This window comes from Equus caballus, chromosome 13 (assembly GCF_041296265.1).
Source record: "Equus caballus isolate H_3958 breed thoroughbred chromosome 13, TB-T2T, whole genome shotgun sequence".
In the NCBI taxonomy this organism is placed as follows: domain Eukaryota; kingdom Metazoa; phylum Chordata; class Mammalia; order Perissodactyla; family Equidae; genus Equus; species Equus caballus.
Genome location: NC_091696.1, coordinates 50,502,718 through 50,520,410, shown reverse-complemented (window position 1 = coordinate 50,520,410; position 17,693 = coordinate 50,502,718). Strand labels below are relative to the sequence as shown.

At 44.3% G+C, this 17,693-nt stretch overlaps 1 protein-coding gene across 2 annotated transcripts in view; it reads right to left on the bottom strand.

Annotated features, from left to right (window-relative positions):
* Window positions 1-17,693, bottom strand: part of CREBBP (CREB binding protein) — a 131,050-nt gene that overhangs the window by 9,566 nt on the left and 103,791 nt on the right. For both annotated transcript variants that reach the window (XM_023616421.2, XM_023616423.2), the window contains 8 exons: window positions 13,065-13,145; window positions 11,257-11,313; window positions 8,024-8,101; window positions 7,650-7,717; window positions 3,019-3,169; window positions 2,491-2,637; window positions 1,442-1,555; window positions 166-331 (listed from right to left, as the gene is read on the bottom strand). In XM_023616421.2, coding sequence (XP_023472189.2) covers window positions 166-331; window positions 1,442-1,555; window positions 2,491-2,637; window positions 3,019-3,169; window positions 7,650-7,717; window positions 8,024-8,101; window positions 11,257-11,313; window positions 13,065-13,145 — 862 coding nt within the window. The remainder of the gene's footprint in view (window positions 1-165; window positions 332-1,441; window positions 1,556-2,490; window positions 2,638-3,018; window positions 3,170-7,649; window positions 7,718-8,023; window positions 8,102-11,256; window positions 11,314-13,064; window positions 13,146-17,693) is intronic.

The following is a 17,693-nucleotide window of genomic DNA, read 5'->3' as shown; positions in this document are numbered from 1 at the left end:
AGATGCTTCTACATTTTTATTTTCTGCTTTTAATTTTTTGCTTTCTAATCCTCATAAGTGAATATAACTCTAACACGTATGATGTGAGCGTGAGAGGAAGACACATGGAGCTACCTGAATCAGTGGCGACAAAGCTACCACATGCCCTCCTCCAGCACCGGGTACCTTGTAATCATGAATGATCCGCTCTGCAAATGCCTTATCCAGCATCTTTTTGTACCACTCCTGCAGGCGCTTCGGTTTCGGGATTTTTTGATCAGGAGGGTGGCAATGGAAAATGTAGTCATCTCCTTCACTTGGGGGACAGGCCCAGATGTGTCCCGTTACATATCTGCAGGACATACACACACACACTTCAGACCAAAGTGGTGAGTGAAATCATCCCCACCTTCAAGGAGTAACAGCTGAGGAACAGGGACCAAAGCAAGGATGGAAATAACTACAAAGAAAATACTACAGTGCTTGCAGGAGAATGTGTAAAAGGCTTAGAGAGGTTCCAAACCAGAGTACTGGGTGAGGGGGGCGTGGGTTAGCTGAATTTCTCCAGAGTGCAAATGTGCGCTTGGAACGTAGCCCTGAGAGCTGGTACTTCCCTCTCAGGGGTGTGCACATCGGGCAGGGGCCGAAGCTGCAAGGGAACCTGTAAGCACAGGAGGGAGCCTGGAAAGATGGCGCCCCCTCAGGTGCCTCGAATGGCTTATACGCAGGGAGGCACTGAATCTCCCATCTACTTCCTCTGTGCATTGGAAAGGCAGCTGAGTATTTCTCTCTAAGGGGTTAAAGTCAAAATAAATCTCATTCATTCTGTTCAAGACACTTCAATCAAATACCTCTTTTACTTTTTCAAATTTGGGAAAGGAATGTGACAGACAGATCTAAAACACAAAACAAAGATAGAGAAAGGAGTCAGACGCAAGAGACCACATTTTGTAGGATTCCATTTATATGAAACACCCAGAAAAGACAAATTTATGGAGACAGGAAGTAGATTAGTGGTTGTTGGGACAGGGGTGGAACAGGGATTCACTGTAAATGGGCACAGGGGTCTTACTGAGGGGATGCCAATACACCAAAACTGATGTATGGTGATGGCTGCACCACCCGGTACAGTTACTAAAAATCACTGAAGTGTACACCTGAAAGAAGTCAATTTCATGATCTATAAAATATGCTTCAATAAAGCTAAAAAAAAAAAAAGACTAGAAAGGAAAAAGAATGAAGAGAAGGCGAAAGGCAGGCAAGTACGGGCATCGTGCTGAGGAGCCCCGGTAGGTGCAGCCCGAGAGCACCCAGAAAGGAGAGCTCTGGAGACTTCTGAATCCATCCAAGGACGTTCAAATAAAAACACAAAACTTTAAAAAATACTTGTTTCACAAAACGAATATACCATGAAAATTAAAAATGGATTTTACTAGTTATGAATACTCTGAATGAAACTCACCCCAATTTCTTCACATATTCTAAATATCCAATAAGGATCTCATGGTAAACAGCTGTCCGGAGGCATCGGGGCCGGAAGAAATGAATACTGTCCAGGTAAGATATATACACACGCCTGGGGGAGGGAAGGAGGAATTTACTGAAAGTTCAAGATATCCCCAAATTCAAAACCAAAAACTAGCATCCAAAAAAAGCTGCAGAAATAAATTTTCTTTTGATGGCCTTTACAGTGGCCACAAACAGGACACGAGAAAACTGCCACCACCAACTGTCACTACCAATCAACAAAATGGAGTTCAACCTGACTGCTGCACCAAGAAGCGACAGCATCCCTCACCATGGAGAACCACAGAAAGACAGAGCAAACTAAGGAAAGCCTCTTCCAATTTCCTCTCACCTAGATTCTTTTTTTTTTTCCCTAAAGATTGACACTTGAGCTAACAACCGTTGCCAATCTTTTTTGTTTCTTCCGCTTTTTCTCCCCAAGTCCTCCCAGTACATAGTTCTATATTTCAGTTGTGAGTCCTTTCAGTTGTGGCATGTGGGATGCCACCTTAGCATGGCCTAATTGAGTCGGCCATGTCTGTACCCAGGATCCGAACCGGTGAAACCCTGGGCCGCTGAAGCAGAAGGCACGAACCCAACCACTCGGCCACGGTGCCAGCCCCTCACCTAGATTCTTGACTGAGCATGAAATAACTCTTGGCAGTGGTACTTCATTCTCATAGGTGCATCAAAGAATGCCTGGGCCTGTGGAGCAGTCCCCGCCCCATTCTCTGTAGGTTTGCCGGTCCAGGTAAGACGTGGACAATAGCAAGATCAGGACCAGGGCCCACGTATATTCACAACACAAAACACGCCTAATAGTCATCAAAACCCTTCACTTCCCATTGGCTTAGTGGAAAACTAAACTAACTCGTTTGGTTAGTTAAGAGTGCCTGATTGTATTTAAACCCAGCTCTAAAGCACACAGGTTCTCTAAGACAGTGCCTTGGTCCGCTGTAGCACAGCACACTGAGTGACACCCCCCCAAAGAAGACGGTGGCCTACCTTGTGTTTGGAGGGGGGCAGTCAGAGCCATACTCTTGCACGTGCATCCCGAAGAAGCACACGTCCACTCCGTCAATTTCCTCAAAAGCAAAGAGGGCTTTTGTTCGATACGGGAAAGATTCAGACATTTCCCCAGAATCCACAAACCTGAAATAAAAGAGCCTGATGTTTGCACATGTCATTGTCTACAAGGTGCTTCACAAACGAGACCTGCCGCTCTAAACCAGCTCCGAGCAGCGGAGCTGAAGGCCTGCTCACCTCTTCTGACTACTGGCCCAGAGCTCTGCCCACTGGCCTGGGCACCCCGGAGCTGTGATCCCATTCTTTGTGCCACTCTTCTACTCGGTTGGGAATCTGACCTCCCCTGATGAATCTGGGATACCGAGAGGACTGGCTACAGGTTAACTGCTGAAAAGCCTTTAAAGTACGCAAACTCTCAAGCCTTGCCAGAAAGCGAGGCTTTTGTTCACCTGGGGGGTGGTGACTGGGACAAGGTTTTAGAAAGCAGCACAATGTCTGCACACAAACCGTGACTTCATCCCGGGCTTGACCTCCACAGTCTTGTCTGAGCTGGCTACGACTCTGACAAAGACCTCCCCGGCTTCGGGATGATTCTGTCGCCGCAAAAACTTGTTGACTCGGTCTTCCAAGTGGTTTCCCAATCGTGTGGTCTGCAGCCCTGAAAAGTCCAGAAAAACAAATGAGAGGACTTCAGAAAGGCTGTGGAGAAGGTGGCTGAGGCCGGAGAAGCCCTCTTCTTCTTTCAAGGCACTGCGAGTTTAAGGATTAATGTTCTCCAAATCCAGAAGGGAGCTGGTCGGTCCTATAAGGTGAACGTTTCATGAGTGGAAGGGGGACCTGGAATCTCAGGCACTGCCTCCACACTCTGAAAACCGCTGTCAAGTGCTCAGATATTTCCATCTTTTCCTAAACATAAGGGGCAGAAGAACCACGAAGGTGGACCCAAATCTGAAAGAAGACAGGCTGTGGGGTAAAGAAGGTGCCCACCTGGCCTCTTACCCCACACACCCAGGCTCTGGTGAGGCAGGAATCTGGCCCCAGGTGCTCCCAGGTGGCTGCTCAGTGTCACAGCTGTGCCCTGAGCCCGAACCCACACTTGAGAAACTCACTGAAACGGGGAGTCTGCCACCACTTTCCCTGGAGGGCAGGGCTGGTGCAGCCTCGGGGACAGAAGGCACAAATGTGTTCTGTGACCTGCTCTCCCCTTTCTGCCCAGCTCTAAGGAGAGTCCCGCTGCAGAATCAAGACAGGGCACACAGAACAGTCCATACCGACTAGGTAAGCATGCAGCCAAGGGCTACTGCCCCTCTGTGGGCGTCGTTCCAATAAGGCAGGAGTGCGACACTATACCACTCCGGGGCAAGTCCCTCCTCCCTTCTGCACCCTCCCTCTGCCAGGCACGGCCTCAGGTGTGACCACTGTGACAAGAGCCACACAGTAGGCTACCCAGAGGTAAAACATTAGTCACAGCATGTGGGGAAAAGACTGGAAGGGAAAGCTGCACAAGGCCAACAGTGAGTACTCACACACGATGGGGTTTTAAAGAAGTTTTCTTCTTTACATTTATTGAGTTTTTAATATTTACTACATTAATGAGAAATTCTTTTAAAAAGCTTTTTGGGATTTAAGAAGATTCCTTACCGAGGTTAAGAAATATCTGGAAAATTCAGACTTTCTAAATTCCATTTTTCTGCAATAAACATATGAATGGTGGAGCTTTTTTGGTAAGTTATACCTCAATAAAAGTGATTTTAAAAGAAAAAACTACAACGACAATGAAATAAAAACTCCATAGAAAAATAAAAACTTGAAAAGCTATAAAAAAGAGGGGAAGTGGATTTATGATCTGTTTCACACGTTGATGAAGATGCACACTTCACACAGCTGTGCAGTCACACTCTCAACCCCCTTATACTGCACTCCCCCCATGGCTGAGACAGCCATCCCAGAAAATACTGAATGAGGTACAAAGGGATTCAGGCTGTCTCACCCATTCTTTGTGAAGCCCCTGAAGAAAATTCTCACTCATTCTTGCCCCCATGTGGACTGTCACCGAGCAAGTTTTGTTCCCTCGTGAGGCAGTTTCCAATCCAGACAGGGAGGACACAGCTAAGAAGGGCCACCCGGCCACAGTGCAGGGAGTTCCCCTTCCCTTGTGAAACTATGACCCCACACACTATGATTTTCAAATAGCAAATGGAAGAAACAAACTTTTAAAATTAGGTCTCTACTTTTTTCTTCAAATCATCTGAATTACCAGTACTAAGAAAACAGACATTTAAAGGAGACAATTTATGACAATCTTATTATAGGCACCAAACTGAGCACTGTGAAGATGTTGATGGCTGGAGAGGTGCTCCTATGTCCCCCTAAGTAGAAAGTCACAGTGAAAATGAAGAGCGCAGCCAGCGTGTGCTTAAAGATATGAATAGTGGCAGTGCAGTTTTTCCTGGGGAAAGGAGGTTATATTCTCATCCGTGTGGCGCACACGTGAACATGTGTTTCAGGCTGCACGGCCATCTGTGCAGCAGGCCCTTGCCCTGGATGTCAGGGCTCAGACCTCTTTCCATTCAGCACACACAGCTCTGCCTCATTCTTACACTGCTCCGCAGTTGCCCATAAGCAGCTGCATCCTTTTGGCTCCTCGTTTCCATTTCCCATCACTTCTCACATGCTGCAGTGGACGTCCTGCACGTGCCTTTATACATATGGGCAGATATCTTGGTGGGATACATGCAGAGAAGTCGAAGTGCTGAGTCTAAAATGAACACTTTCAGCCGCAGGCCCCAGGCATTCAGTGTACATTTTCACCCACAGTGTGTGACGGAGGCCTTTTATTTCCCTTTATGTGATCAAATCCTTCAGCCTTTTGCTTTCTGATCTCCAGGCTGTATCTTTTTTAGGAAGGCTTTTCATATCCCAACATAGTTGAAAAACTCTCCTACTCGACCTCAAATGCATTTGTAGTTGTCTCCTTTTCCCCTTTAACTACCTGAGTTGAGTTGTGTGTGATGTGTTGTAGGGAGGGGGTTGTGGGTGGATGGTCAGTCATTGAGTATCACTCACTGACCAACAGCTGGAAGTTATTGTCAACTCTAAGGCAGTGCAAGTACGAACGAGGCAACCTTTCCTTTGTGACCTGTGGACACTCGCAAAGACTGCACTAACAAGTGTTCAAACCAAAAATAAGGCTTTTTTTATTTGAATCACTAGACTTCTTAAAGTTCTTTTCTGTAGGTGAATGCTCTCGATCTTTAAAGCTCAACTACCAAAGGTCCTCATGTCTTTCTCTACCATTCTTGGGACATAGGGTTGGTGGTGGGGCTGGGCAAGCTCCCAGGTTCTTGCACCAGCCCCCATACCTCCCCATCTCTCTTCCAGCTGCAAGGACACTTCTACTGTGGCCTACCTCTTTGGGCAATTCTGCTTTGGTCACTGAAGCTCTGGCCCAGAGAACTGTCTCTAAGTTGCTGACTGCTTTAGTGATCCCCCTCAGAATGGATCCTCTAAAGGAGGGCTTCTTACTTGGGGCAACTGGGTCCCCCCAGGGGACATTTGGTAACGTGTGGAGATGTTTCCAACGGCCACCACTCATGGTGGTGGTGGTGGTGGGGGGGGGGGGGTTGGGGGATGGGGCAGGGAGTGTTACTGGCATTAGTGGGCAGTGGCCAAGGGCTGCTGCTAAAATGCTGCGAAGCACAAGATAGCCCCCTAAGAAATTATTATCTGGTCCCAATGTCAATGGTGGCTCAGCTGAGAAACACTGATCTAAAGAGAAATATTAGAATAGCCAGTGCATTCAGCAATATTGCAAAAGGTCTTACAACAGTGACTTTAAGTTACAGGATAACTGTGGATTTTGGTAACGACAGAGTTTGATCTTGAATTAGCAGTGACTTGGAAGCCTACAGAGTGGCTTCCTCCTTGCCTGCTACCCTCCCTGGTACGTGATTCTCTCCCTCCATCCCATCTCTTCTACTCTCAGCTCTTGAGATGGCTTGGTTCTTGTTGGGGATGCCCTGAGCAGTGGACTAGTCACCTGTCCTGCTGCAGAAAGGCAGGGGCTGCAGAGAGCACTGGGCCAGTGAGCTTTAGAGGTGCTGCTGCAGGCGCCTTTCTTATTATTTGAGTCTACCGTTAACTCTGTAAAAGGACAGCCTGGGAATGCCAAGCTGCGTAAGGTGGCCCCTAGCACTTGGGAACTGAATTGACAAAGATTACATAGCGTACACTTATAAAAAGAATGCTACCTCTAAAAACATCAAGGGGCCAGCCTGGTGGTGTAGTGGTTAAGTTCGTGCCCTCTGCTTTGGTGGCTCGGGGTTCACTGGTTGGGATCCCAGGTGCGGACCTATGCATCACTTATCAAGCCATGCTGTGGCAGGCGTCCCACATATAAAGGAGAGGAAGATGGGCACGGATGTTAGCTCAGGGCCAGTCCTCCTCAGCAAAAAGAGGAGGATTGGTGGCGGATGTTAGCTCAGGGCTAATCTTCCTCAAATAAGCAAATAAAAAATAAAAATATCAAGACCACCTATCAAAAGTCACTTCTAGGAGCAAGAGGTTGTTTCCTTACTTATGTACAGACACCAGCAGCAGCTCTAAATACAGCAGTGACATGCCCAAGTCTTCATGCAGACCAGGCCTGCCAGTCCTTGGTGGACAGCGGCTGATCCCCAGCTGGCCCGAGAGGGTTGCTGCTTCACAACAGCAGAGTCCACACCTACTGACATGCAAATGGCCGCCCCGACACAGGCCCCGGGCTGAGTGTGCTGGTCACAACAGGACGTCAGTGTGGGTGTTGTGTTGGGGGGGTGGGGTTCTAAGTAACTTGAGAAGGATCTGCTGACAAATTTTCTCTCTCATAATTTACAAAGTTTACCACATATAGAAGCTTTCTAAATTTCCATCTAGAACACGGACAGATCATAAAGCTGACTTTCATATAAGATCAAGCCAAATGATTCTCTTTAAGGCTAGGAGAAGAAAAACACAAAGGATTAGAAAATAAACTCACAGATGCCTTGGACAAGTAAGCTCCAAAGCCACGTATTGAGAGGAACCAAAGGAAGACTGGGAAAATTTATACAAGTGTCTACAACACATAAAGCAGGGCACAGAAATCCTCTACAACTTACTCTTAGCACTGAATTTGTTCTCTTTTCGAGTTCTGCCAGTTTTCTTCAAGCAGTTGTCGCACACGAAGCTGCAAAAAAATAATGGGTATGATCAGATTATATAAAAAAGTATATGTTGCGAAACCAGTGAAATACAGCATTAAAACACTTTGTTGGCAGTTTAACGCATCATTATACAACAGCGAAGAGGCGGACTGCTCTAAGCCTGCCATTCCTAAAGCGGGCAAACACTGAAGACTTAAATTTAGAACCAACTGTCATCTGTCTTAATTGCTGCTTTTCTCTGACAACAATGAATGAAACGCAGCAGCAGCAGCCGCCGTCCACTCTGCAGAGCTCACTTCCCCTTCCCAAGCTCACAGGAAATTACTCACCCTGAAGGCCAAATGATATCATAGTGTAAAACACAAATCTGATGCATCTTCCGGCCACATTCCTTGCAATCAACGAAACTGGAAGACAAAGAAGGCACACTGTAATGCACGTGGAACCCACAGCGGAGCCGTCCGCAGGAGCCTGTGTACTGTGTTCACACCTCATCCTCTTGATTACTTCGATTATCTGCAGCATTAATGATCTGGTGATTGATTTGGCTGTATTTTAAAAATGCAACAGTATGATATTTTCTTTAGGAAAAGGTGGCTTTCTTCCCTCTTCTTTGTACAAATGCCTCATTCCTCTCTTCTCTCAATCTCCTTTGCGATCAGAAATGAAACTTTACTTTAAGAAATTTCTATGATAAAGGCATATTTTATGGGCCAGTGTTTCTGACACTACCACATATTTTCAAGACCAATGCTTGCTCCAGGCGACTGCACGCGCCTCCACTGACTGAAACAACAGAGAGCACCACTTTCAGTGCTACAGACGCTTCCTCCTGGGCCTAGGCACAGCAGTGGCGGCTCTGAGTCAGTTACAAAGGTGGCAGGCGCCAAGCGGACTGGTAAGCAACAGCCTTGATTTGAGTAAACACAGGAGAGCAAGGGGGCCACCGCACAGCCCGTCCTCTGCCACAGCCACCCCATGGCTCACCTGGGCCGTTACCTCACCTGGGAACCTTAATTGCCAACATGCTCGAAGGCCAAAACCTTCTCTTTTTAGCCACTCCCTTACTGCCCCCAAAACTTACACCTTGCGGAAGGCCCCGAACTATCCCGGGCTCAGGCTCTTCCTATCAGCCTAGATGACGAGCCCTGGAACCTGATGCCTGCTCTTGCTACTGTCTGTCAAGTCCCTGGCCCCTGATCTTTCCACTGCCCTTGCTGAGCAAGCCTTCAACCACAAATCCAGCCTAACTCAGCTTCTCTGTACCTGTTCTGTTGGAGGAAAAAAGGACACACACACACAAAACTGCAAAACAGTAGCAGCACTAACTGGCCGTCCTCTAGTGTTCTGTGGCAGTCCTTGCTGTGTCGCCCCCCCCGCCTCTGGTGGCTGTTCCCCAGCTTTGCTCCTTCCTCAAGTGCTACATCACTCCAACCAGTGCCTTCTCTGAAATCTCAGCACTTCAGCTCATCCCCTGGGTTAAGAATTAAAAGGTTAACAGGCAGCAACTCCCTCAGTTTCTGTGCCTGCTCCAAAGATACCCCATTCTCAACTCTGCCCTCCCACGCTGGGGAAGAGGAAAGTAAAAAAAATATGATATACTTATGTTCTAGAACCCGTTCGATCAATTTTGAATTTGGACCTTTCCTCACTCCTAACTACTCTTAACCAACGGCCTGCTTCCCCTTCCTGTGTTTCCGGTTCACATGCTTACCTAAGTCACCACCAAGGCCAGCCTTTTCCGACCCCATGGTGTGGCCTCTTCATCCCAAGGGTCAGGCTCCCACCTCCTGTCCAGTCACTGCTCTCAGTCTCCTAACTAGTTTCCCTGCTAGAGAGCAAAGTTCTTCCCTCTCCTGCTGAATCCACCTCAACTGATCCAGGGGATCTTTCCAGAACTAAAACCAACGATGTTCTTCAAAACTACTGTAGCACATACAGGAGGAAATCTACATGTCAAAGAATGGAGCACCCTCTGCCTCCTGTCTCCTGGGGCTCCATCCACACTCCCTACCTGCCGACCACTCATGCTCACCTGTAGTGTTGTTACTGTAGCGTCACTGAAAGTTCTGTGTTCTCTCTCCTTTGTGCCTATAATGTTTGCCCCTCCCCCAACACCTGCTTCCAGATAAGCATCACCTTCTCCAGGACGTCACTCTAGCCAGGCTGGGACCCTTCACTTCTGGACCACCTTACTGTCTGCTGCTGCCTGTGCTATGATCCCGCTGTCTCTTCTACTGGAAGATGAACAGCTGAAGGATGGAGCGCACCCTTATTCATCCGTGTATCCCCCACTGCCTGGCACCTAGTATTTCAATGTAATGTATTTTGAAATGGAAAAATGAATATAAATCGCATTATGTGCAGGGAGGACATAATGTGACCAGGGACATGGGTAACCAGGACAAACAATCCACTGGTCATTAAAGACACAGGGGCACCGCACCTTCCCATGCACCCCAGACACTGCTAAGGCTCAGGCTCTGGTAACCAACGTGCCCCTACCTGGGCACTGTTAGTAGGAGAGACTAAGTGAGCTCCCAACAGGAAAGCGAGGCTTGAAAATGAGGCCTGGGTGAAAAGTCTGTGTCTTCTGTGAGAAAGGTTGGCTTGGAGCTAACATCTGTGCTAATCTTCCTCTACTTTATATGGGATGCCACCACGGCATGGCTTGACAAGCGGTATGTAGGTCCACAGCCAGGATCCAAACCTGCAAACCCTGGGCCGCCAAAGCAGAGTCCACGAACTCAACTACTAAGCCACTGGGCTGGCCCAAAGTCTGTATCTTCTACAGCAGCAACAGGCTTCCCTGGAGCTGAGGGGTCAGGGCCCAGGGAGGGGAGGACCTGTTTCTCAGCCTGGACGCACCACAGCCACATTTCCCAAACACCCAGTGGTGCTGGAGCCTGCACTCACCAAGCAGCTCTGCATGGGCATTCACCACAGTGACGTCTCCACACACTGGGGTACCCTGAGGACTCGGCTTTGGGGACCTGGAGGGTCTACCACACTGAAGGAGCTCTGAAGCCTCTTTAGGGGTTATCACAAAGCAAACTTTGGAAACGCAGCATTCTCAGTGATCACTGGAGGAATATAAAGTACTTGACAATGGCCCTCGGGAATATACCACACCAACAACCGTAGCAAGAACCTACAACAGGCTTCCCATTGTTTGTTTTCAGAGAGTGGTTTCTAACAGGTTTTCTTTCTGAAATTTCCCTTTAGAGGACACTAGCACTACTCCACCAAATATTCCTATCTTTGGTCTCTAAGGATTCACTCTAAACGGCTTCTTAAAGACATCAACGACCAAGTTATTAGAGAGGTTCTAACAGAACCAAAACCTCCCTCTAATCTTATCACTGTTAGAACTCAGTAACCAGAGAGCATGCTACAGAGACATATATATTTTGTATGAGTTAAAAAAGAATCCATATCTGAAATAACTTCCACCCAGGACAATGTATTTCCATTGTCTTCTCCCACAAGCCAATCAGAAGGAGGAACTTTCCTGACCTGAAAATAAAATCTAAAAGTCAGAAAGAAATAGCTATATACTCACGGTTCAGGATCTAAGGTATCATTTTTCTTCTTTTCAAACTGATCCTTTGAAATTGTCCTTGTTTAAAAAAAAAGGAAAAATGTCAATTAACTATATCTGTTGACTGTAAACTATAGGGTCTCTGGGACATGATTCTCTAACTACTTCTTCAAATAAAAAGTAAATGATGGTCAGCTGAAATCTTAAGTAGGTGTAATGATAGTATGAATATATAAAATTGAATTCCATAGAAAGCACCACCACTTATTTTTCTCTCTTCCTTGGAATATTTCTTCCCAACCATCATCATCACTTATTACAAGGTTTCATTAAGACTAGTCAAAATATGATGGCAAAATTGTGTTGAGATTCAAACCTGTTAGTTTTCAATCAAATCTATGTGGTGAATGGCTACAGAATTTGACGGATATTGGTGTAACCAATTCTTCTAAATTACAATATTCCCTCAATGACGCAAGGTCAGCATTTACTTGGGAATATTTTACTTATTCTTAGAGGGTTCAGTATTTGGTTTCTACTGTCCTTTGCTAGGATCAGTGTATATGTGAATTATTTCTGATTCACAGAACCATACAATCCAATTATTAATCACACAATTGGACCAAAGCATTAAGATGACAAGGGAGGGGCCAGCCCTGTGGCCGAGTGGTTAAGTTCTCATGCTCTGCTTCGGCGGCCCAGGGTTTTGCCAGTTCAGATCCTGGGTGCGGACCAAGCACGACTCATCAAGCCATGCTGAGGCAGCATCTCACAGGCCACAACCAGAAGGACCCACAACTGAAAATATACAGCTACGTACCAGGGGCCTTTGGGGAGAAGAAGGAATAATAAAATCTTAAAAAAAAAAAAAAGACAAGGGATATAAAAATAAATGGAATATGTAGAATTTCTGTCATTTTGGGTTGTATGTCTTACAAGTGGCTATGGTTTGTTCTGTGTTTGAATAAAGTAAACTTGAGTTGCAGAGTAAGTGTCCAACACTGCCACAAACTGTTTCGGTGGGAGACAGCCACGCTAGTAGACTTCCTAGTGTGGCAAGAATCATGGTAGAGTCAGGAGAAAAGAGAGAACGGCCAACCGCTGGCAGTCCTGGACAGATATGTTGGCTGGCAGGCTTTTAGGTATCTCAAGCATATAAATGAGCTGACCACCCAGTCTGTGGATATGCTTTTTCTTGCCACATTCTGACAACCTGGCCACTCAAAGGTAACTTCATCAGAGGATAAGCATCAGGGAGGAAAAGGTGAACTCAGTAAAGAAATAAATAAACCAACTCATGCCTGTCCATGTTGAAGCCAGTGAGCAAGAGTCAACGCTCCAGCAGGAAGGAGACACCTTCACACTTTGGGATCTCATCATCTGCCTTCTACTAGCCCTCCAACTTAAAGGATGGGGGTTTCAGAGGAAGATCGACTAAATGCTCAAGACAGGAAATGGACAGAAGACTCAATTTTTGCTACTACCAGTTCTGTGAGTAACGCTCTCTGGTTTCTTAGGTGTAACTGAAAATTTACAGTTTCTTCCAATGGAGGTTGACAGTCACTAAGAAAAAGCAAGTGTTTTAAAAGGAGAGAGAGAGCAAAGTAGAGAAAGAGACCCGTGAACTGCAGTGGGGGCTACTGCATCACAGTCTTGAATGGTGTTCAGCTAAAACAGCTACAGCTTAAAGCATGAACGTGGGCATAGTTAACATGAAAACATTCACTACACAGAAGTCAAAAAGGCAGTGGTACTTCCCTTTTAATCATGGACAAGAAGAAAAAAACAATTAATAGTCACCTCAAGAAAAACGACAGGATGATACTTACGTCTGGGGTTGTGAAGGGTCGTCACCCAGGGTAACATTCTCCCCCTGGATCTCTGTGAAACACTTCTCACAGAAATGATACCTGTCAGCAAGAAGGCCATACTTGGGTGAACTGGTCCATCATAACACACAGCCACCCAAGCAACGAAGCCACCAATCAGAGCAGGGCAGATCACCACGACGAAGGGGGGGCGTTGTTGGTTGATTGATGGGTCAGTGAGGACAATGGAAGGAAGAGGGGCAGGTGGGGAGGGGCAGGATTAGAAAACAGGGACGGGAACACAGCACAGACATGGAGGTAAGACGCAAACACCAAGACAACACAGAGCAGAAAGCCAAGGCAAAGCATTGATTAGCATTCGGTCTCATTGCACACATCACAGGCCATCATCACTAACAACGACTGGGCTGGAGCCAGCTCCAAGATGCAAATGTTTTCAAGGAGTTGTTAATAATAGAATTGCAAGGAGCTTAAATTTAGGAGTTTGAATTTTATTATTAAAGAAAATTAAACATAACTCCAGGGTTTGAGATGGAAAAAATTTACTTTGAACAAAACAGTCTGACAAAAGGCCTTATAAAAACAATTTAAACTGAAATATCTTTATTTTTCAAAACGGGAAATTTATGCTTAACAGCAAATTCAGAGATTTTACTTCTGGTATTAAGCCAGATCTTTAAAGGTATGAAAATGTTGAGCACCCAGAACTGGTTTTAATTTTTTCCTGTTATTTTTCTCATGTTAATCAGTTGGTTAATTGGGTTACAATACAAATGAAACCAAATCCATATTCTAGACAAACATTTAACAGAAATGCAGTCGAAGTCAAAGACTTTCCAGCCATTTATCAATAAGAATATACAGAGAAGAAAATGTGATATATTGTATAAGAAATACAATATATGTAAATCCATGACCAATCTTAAAGACTTTTAAAATTGAATTCTAAGCTTTGATTTAAACTTTTTGGTACTGGGACCAATCATTCATCAATCTGAGATACTCAGTGATTGACTGCTCTGACTTGGTGACAATCCAAGTTAAGCAAATTTAGAGAGTTAATCTTTAAAGCACAATCTGCATTTGAGAAATTATCCATCACCCCAATTTCTTGTAAGATAATATAGAGCCTGGGCTCAAGCTATCAAATAAGAACAATTAAAATAAAAACTATTAAATGTTTGGAAAGGACATGAATGAGAAATCAACAAAAATGCAGGCTGATGCTGCATAAAACAAGATGGGCACACAAGAATACTGTAAAAATAAACAAGCTGAATGGAGGTGAATTATACAAGAAAAAAGGAGGAGTATAAGGTAGCGACGGCAGCACAATAAAATGCGGTTTTAGTGCTTAAAACTACATCTACAAGATGCCGAGAGGATTAGTATTAAAGACACTGTGACGAGACTCGGAGCGCCACACTGAACCAACAAGCGCAGAAGGAGACGCGGCAGCTGGCAGCCTCACTCACTCACGCACACACGGCGACAAACGGCTGAGGGTTAGGCCACCGGCTGGCCAGTTTGTCTTCATTACCACTAAAATAGGTCCCCCACACATTCTACTTCTAATCTTAATTAAACACATCAAACATTTTGTCTGCTGTATTTCACTGACTAAACACATACAGTAAATTAAAAGCATAAAACTTTAGAGCATGCACACATCTCAAGATTATCCAATTTTTCAGTTTGTTGATGAGGAACATGACAGATCCACTGTGAGCAGCAACTGGATTAATGACAATTTCTTGCTGGGACCAGTTTATTTAGGACTAATTCAATCAATGAATTCTGCCAAGATTAAAAACTCTGACCAGAACAAAGAGATTAACATTGCTGTTAAAAAAAACCCACTTTTTTCTGAATGAACTATAGGAATATTATTATTTTGTAAATATTCTTATGGAGCCTTGCAATCACGTAGTAAGAATTTCCACGTGCAGGAGGGCATGATCAGCAAAACCAAGAAAGATTTAAAGCAGAGGCACGATCAACCACTTCAGCAGCAACCACAAGAATATGCAAAAATGATGTCCCCTCAATGCCAAATAGTTTCCTTCTAAAAATAAAACTTGGAATTGAATGTTCCAGTTCATTTTATGATCACACACCAGCAACTGCGGGCTAGCGAAGAGGACCCTGAACACATTTTGAAATGAAATTGCCATGATAATTACATGAACCTAAACAGTTTTAAAATTCTGGACAACTTAGCTTTTATTCAAGCAGGACATCAAGTCCAGCAACATCCAGGAAACAAGAATCACAAATCCAGCATTTTCCAGTGGAGGAAACTGGCCCAGAATGAAGCGCTGGGCTGAACAGCAGCCCTGGAGTGGCCACAGAAGCCTAAGCTCTCTGTGTGTAACTAATTCCCACCCCTGAAGAACCTCAGGGTCAGAAACTAGGGGGGACAGAGAGTTAATACACTGTAGTGCCTGTCCCAAAGCAAGGCCAGGGACATGGGAGAGTCAAACCTGCTCAGGATTAAGAAGGGGAGAGGGAAGGAGCCAAGGCCTCACCCTTCTGAGAGGAGTCAACAACTCACAGGAGAGGGCACGGTCACCCATCTAGCCAAATCGGCTGAAACCACCTTGGCAATCAGTGGGTGACAGATGTTAATACCCCTATCTTATTACCTAGTCCAAACCTGATTCACCTTGGAAATACAAATTGGCTCAGAAATTCACTTTTCAACCGTAAGAGCCTAGCTGACACTCCGCCTTGTGTGAAGGAAGCCATTTGATGAATATGGAATTGGAAAGGAAAAATACTCCACATAATCCGATGATGATGTACATCTGGGTACCTCAAGTTAGCACAACGTAACTGCATAGTTTATTTGAAAGGGTAATTTAATGTATGGAGTAAATTTTCAAATGCAGATTGTTTTAAGTACCATATCAGTATATAAAAATAACTGAGATATCTATAGATAATATCTATCTTATCTATAGATAACTGAAAAATCTGGAGAGCTATTTTCCCAACATGAGTTACTTCAAATTTTTGAAGTATGGAAACAAGTGAAAATATAACCATGTGCTAGTTTACATGTTAGTTTCACTTGTTTAAATGGTCTGTAGGATCTTCTACTGTTTTAAGTGCCCAAACCGTTATTCAAGAGAACACCACAGTGTTCACAAATAGTCAAAGTTGAGAATAAAAATGTCAGCAGTTATCTTGTTCGTGGTAGAATTAGGCCACTGCTTTTTCAGAATTACAACATGTCAACCTCTTCAATTTGGTATTCTAGAAAGCACACCTTGTGAGATTCAGCTGAGGAGCAACATGCCTACACTTTTAAACTGTATTATTAATAAAACAGAACTCCTTTATGTTTCTACTCTTAAGAAAAATACATCACTTTGTTCAGTAAAAATGAAGTTCTATATAGAAATAAAACTAAATATAGAAATTTCCTAACTTTATTTTGCTTGGCACATAACAGTTTCCAAAGGGAATTCCTATTCATTATTTCATTGAAGACTGATAACCAAGGCTGCCAGGGAAGGTGCTGCTGGGCCCTTATCATGGATAGGAGTGTTAAGCTTGACCTATCATGGGATGTGCTGAAAGTCATGGGGCTAAAACTGTAAATGGAGGGGCCACAACTTCCAGAACAACACTTGTCATTATGGGAGAGATTCCATTACGAAGGGATTAGGGTACCATTTCAAATTTTGTCTTAAAATGCTTCTACTGACAGAAGGGCAAGCTAAGACTGAAATGCAACTGCAAATGTTACAATATTTTCAGCAGGACGTGGTATGGGCTGCACTTCCCGCAGAGAGTCTTTCTGGGGCTGTCCATCTTTTCCCTCACACCAGCACTTCACTATACTGAACAGTACCAGCATAAGTGAACTAGGGAAGGTTTACAAACCTTTTCTTGAGACATTTTTAGGTCAAAAATTCTTTTCTTAAAAAATAGGATTCTGATGGGAGTTATTATCTTGAATATGGTTAGATATTTTTAAAAATGAAAATAATTAAAAAACATATAATTGGAAGAAAAATAACTTCAAAATTCCAAATCATTCAGGCCTGAGCATGTACCTTTGAACAAATAACAAAAATCCCTCTACCTATCTTCTTCAACATAAGAGAACACATGTAATTATTATAAGCAAACAAGATCAAAATAATCAAAACATCAAACCCTAATGCTAACATTTAATACTTGAACTTAAAGACAAAGAACAGGCACAAAGCTCCTCCATCTTGGTCACATGAAGAATCCAGTTGCCAATTCATAAAACGGAGGCAATGTAATTGAACTTGACCAAGATTTACAGCCCGTGCTTTAAGGTATGATGCCCTCACGCTATGGCAACGTGCGGTCACTTAAAGCAAGAGATACAAATAAGCTTAAGTTTCAAAACAACCCCAAAACTACGGAAGTTGTATTTGTATGGAGAATGAACAACAAAAAATATTATTTTCACTCTCCCTCTACTTAAGATAGGAGATCTAATCTTCAGATTTAAAGAGAACAGCAAATATTTCTCAAGCATACCTACCACTCAAAAAACCTGAAACGGCCATCTTATAATAGGGCAGTTACTCCTGAACTCAAAAAAACACCAGATCTCATTCTACTTTGTGTTACTGGTTAAAAAAA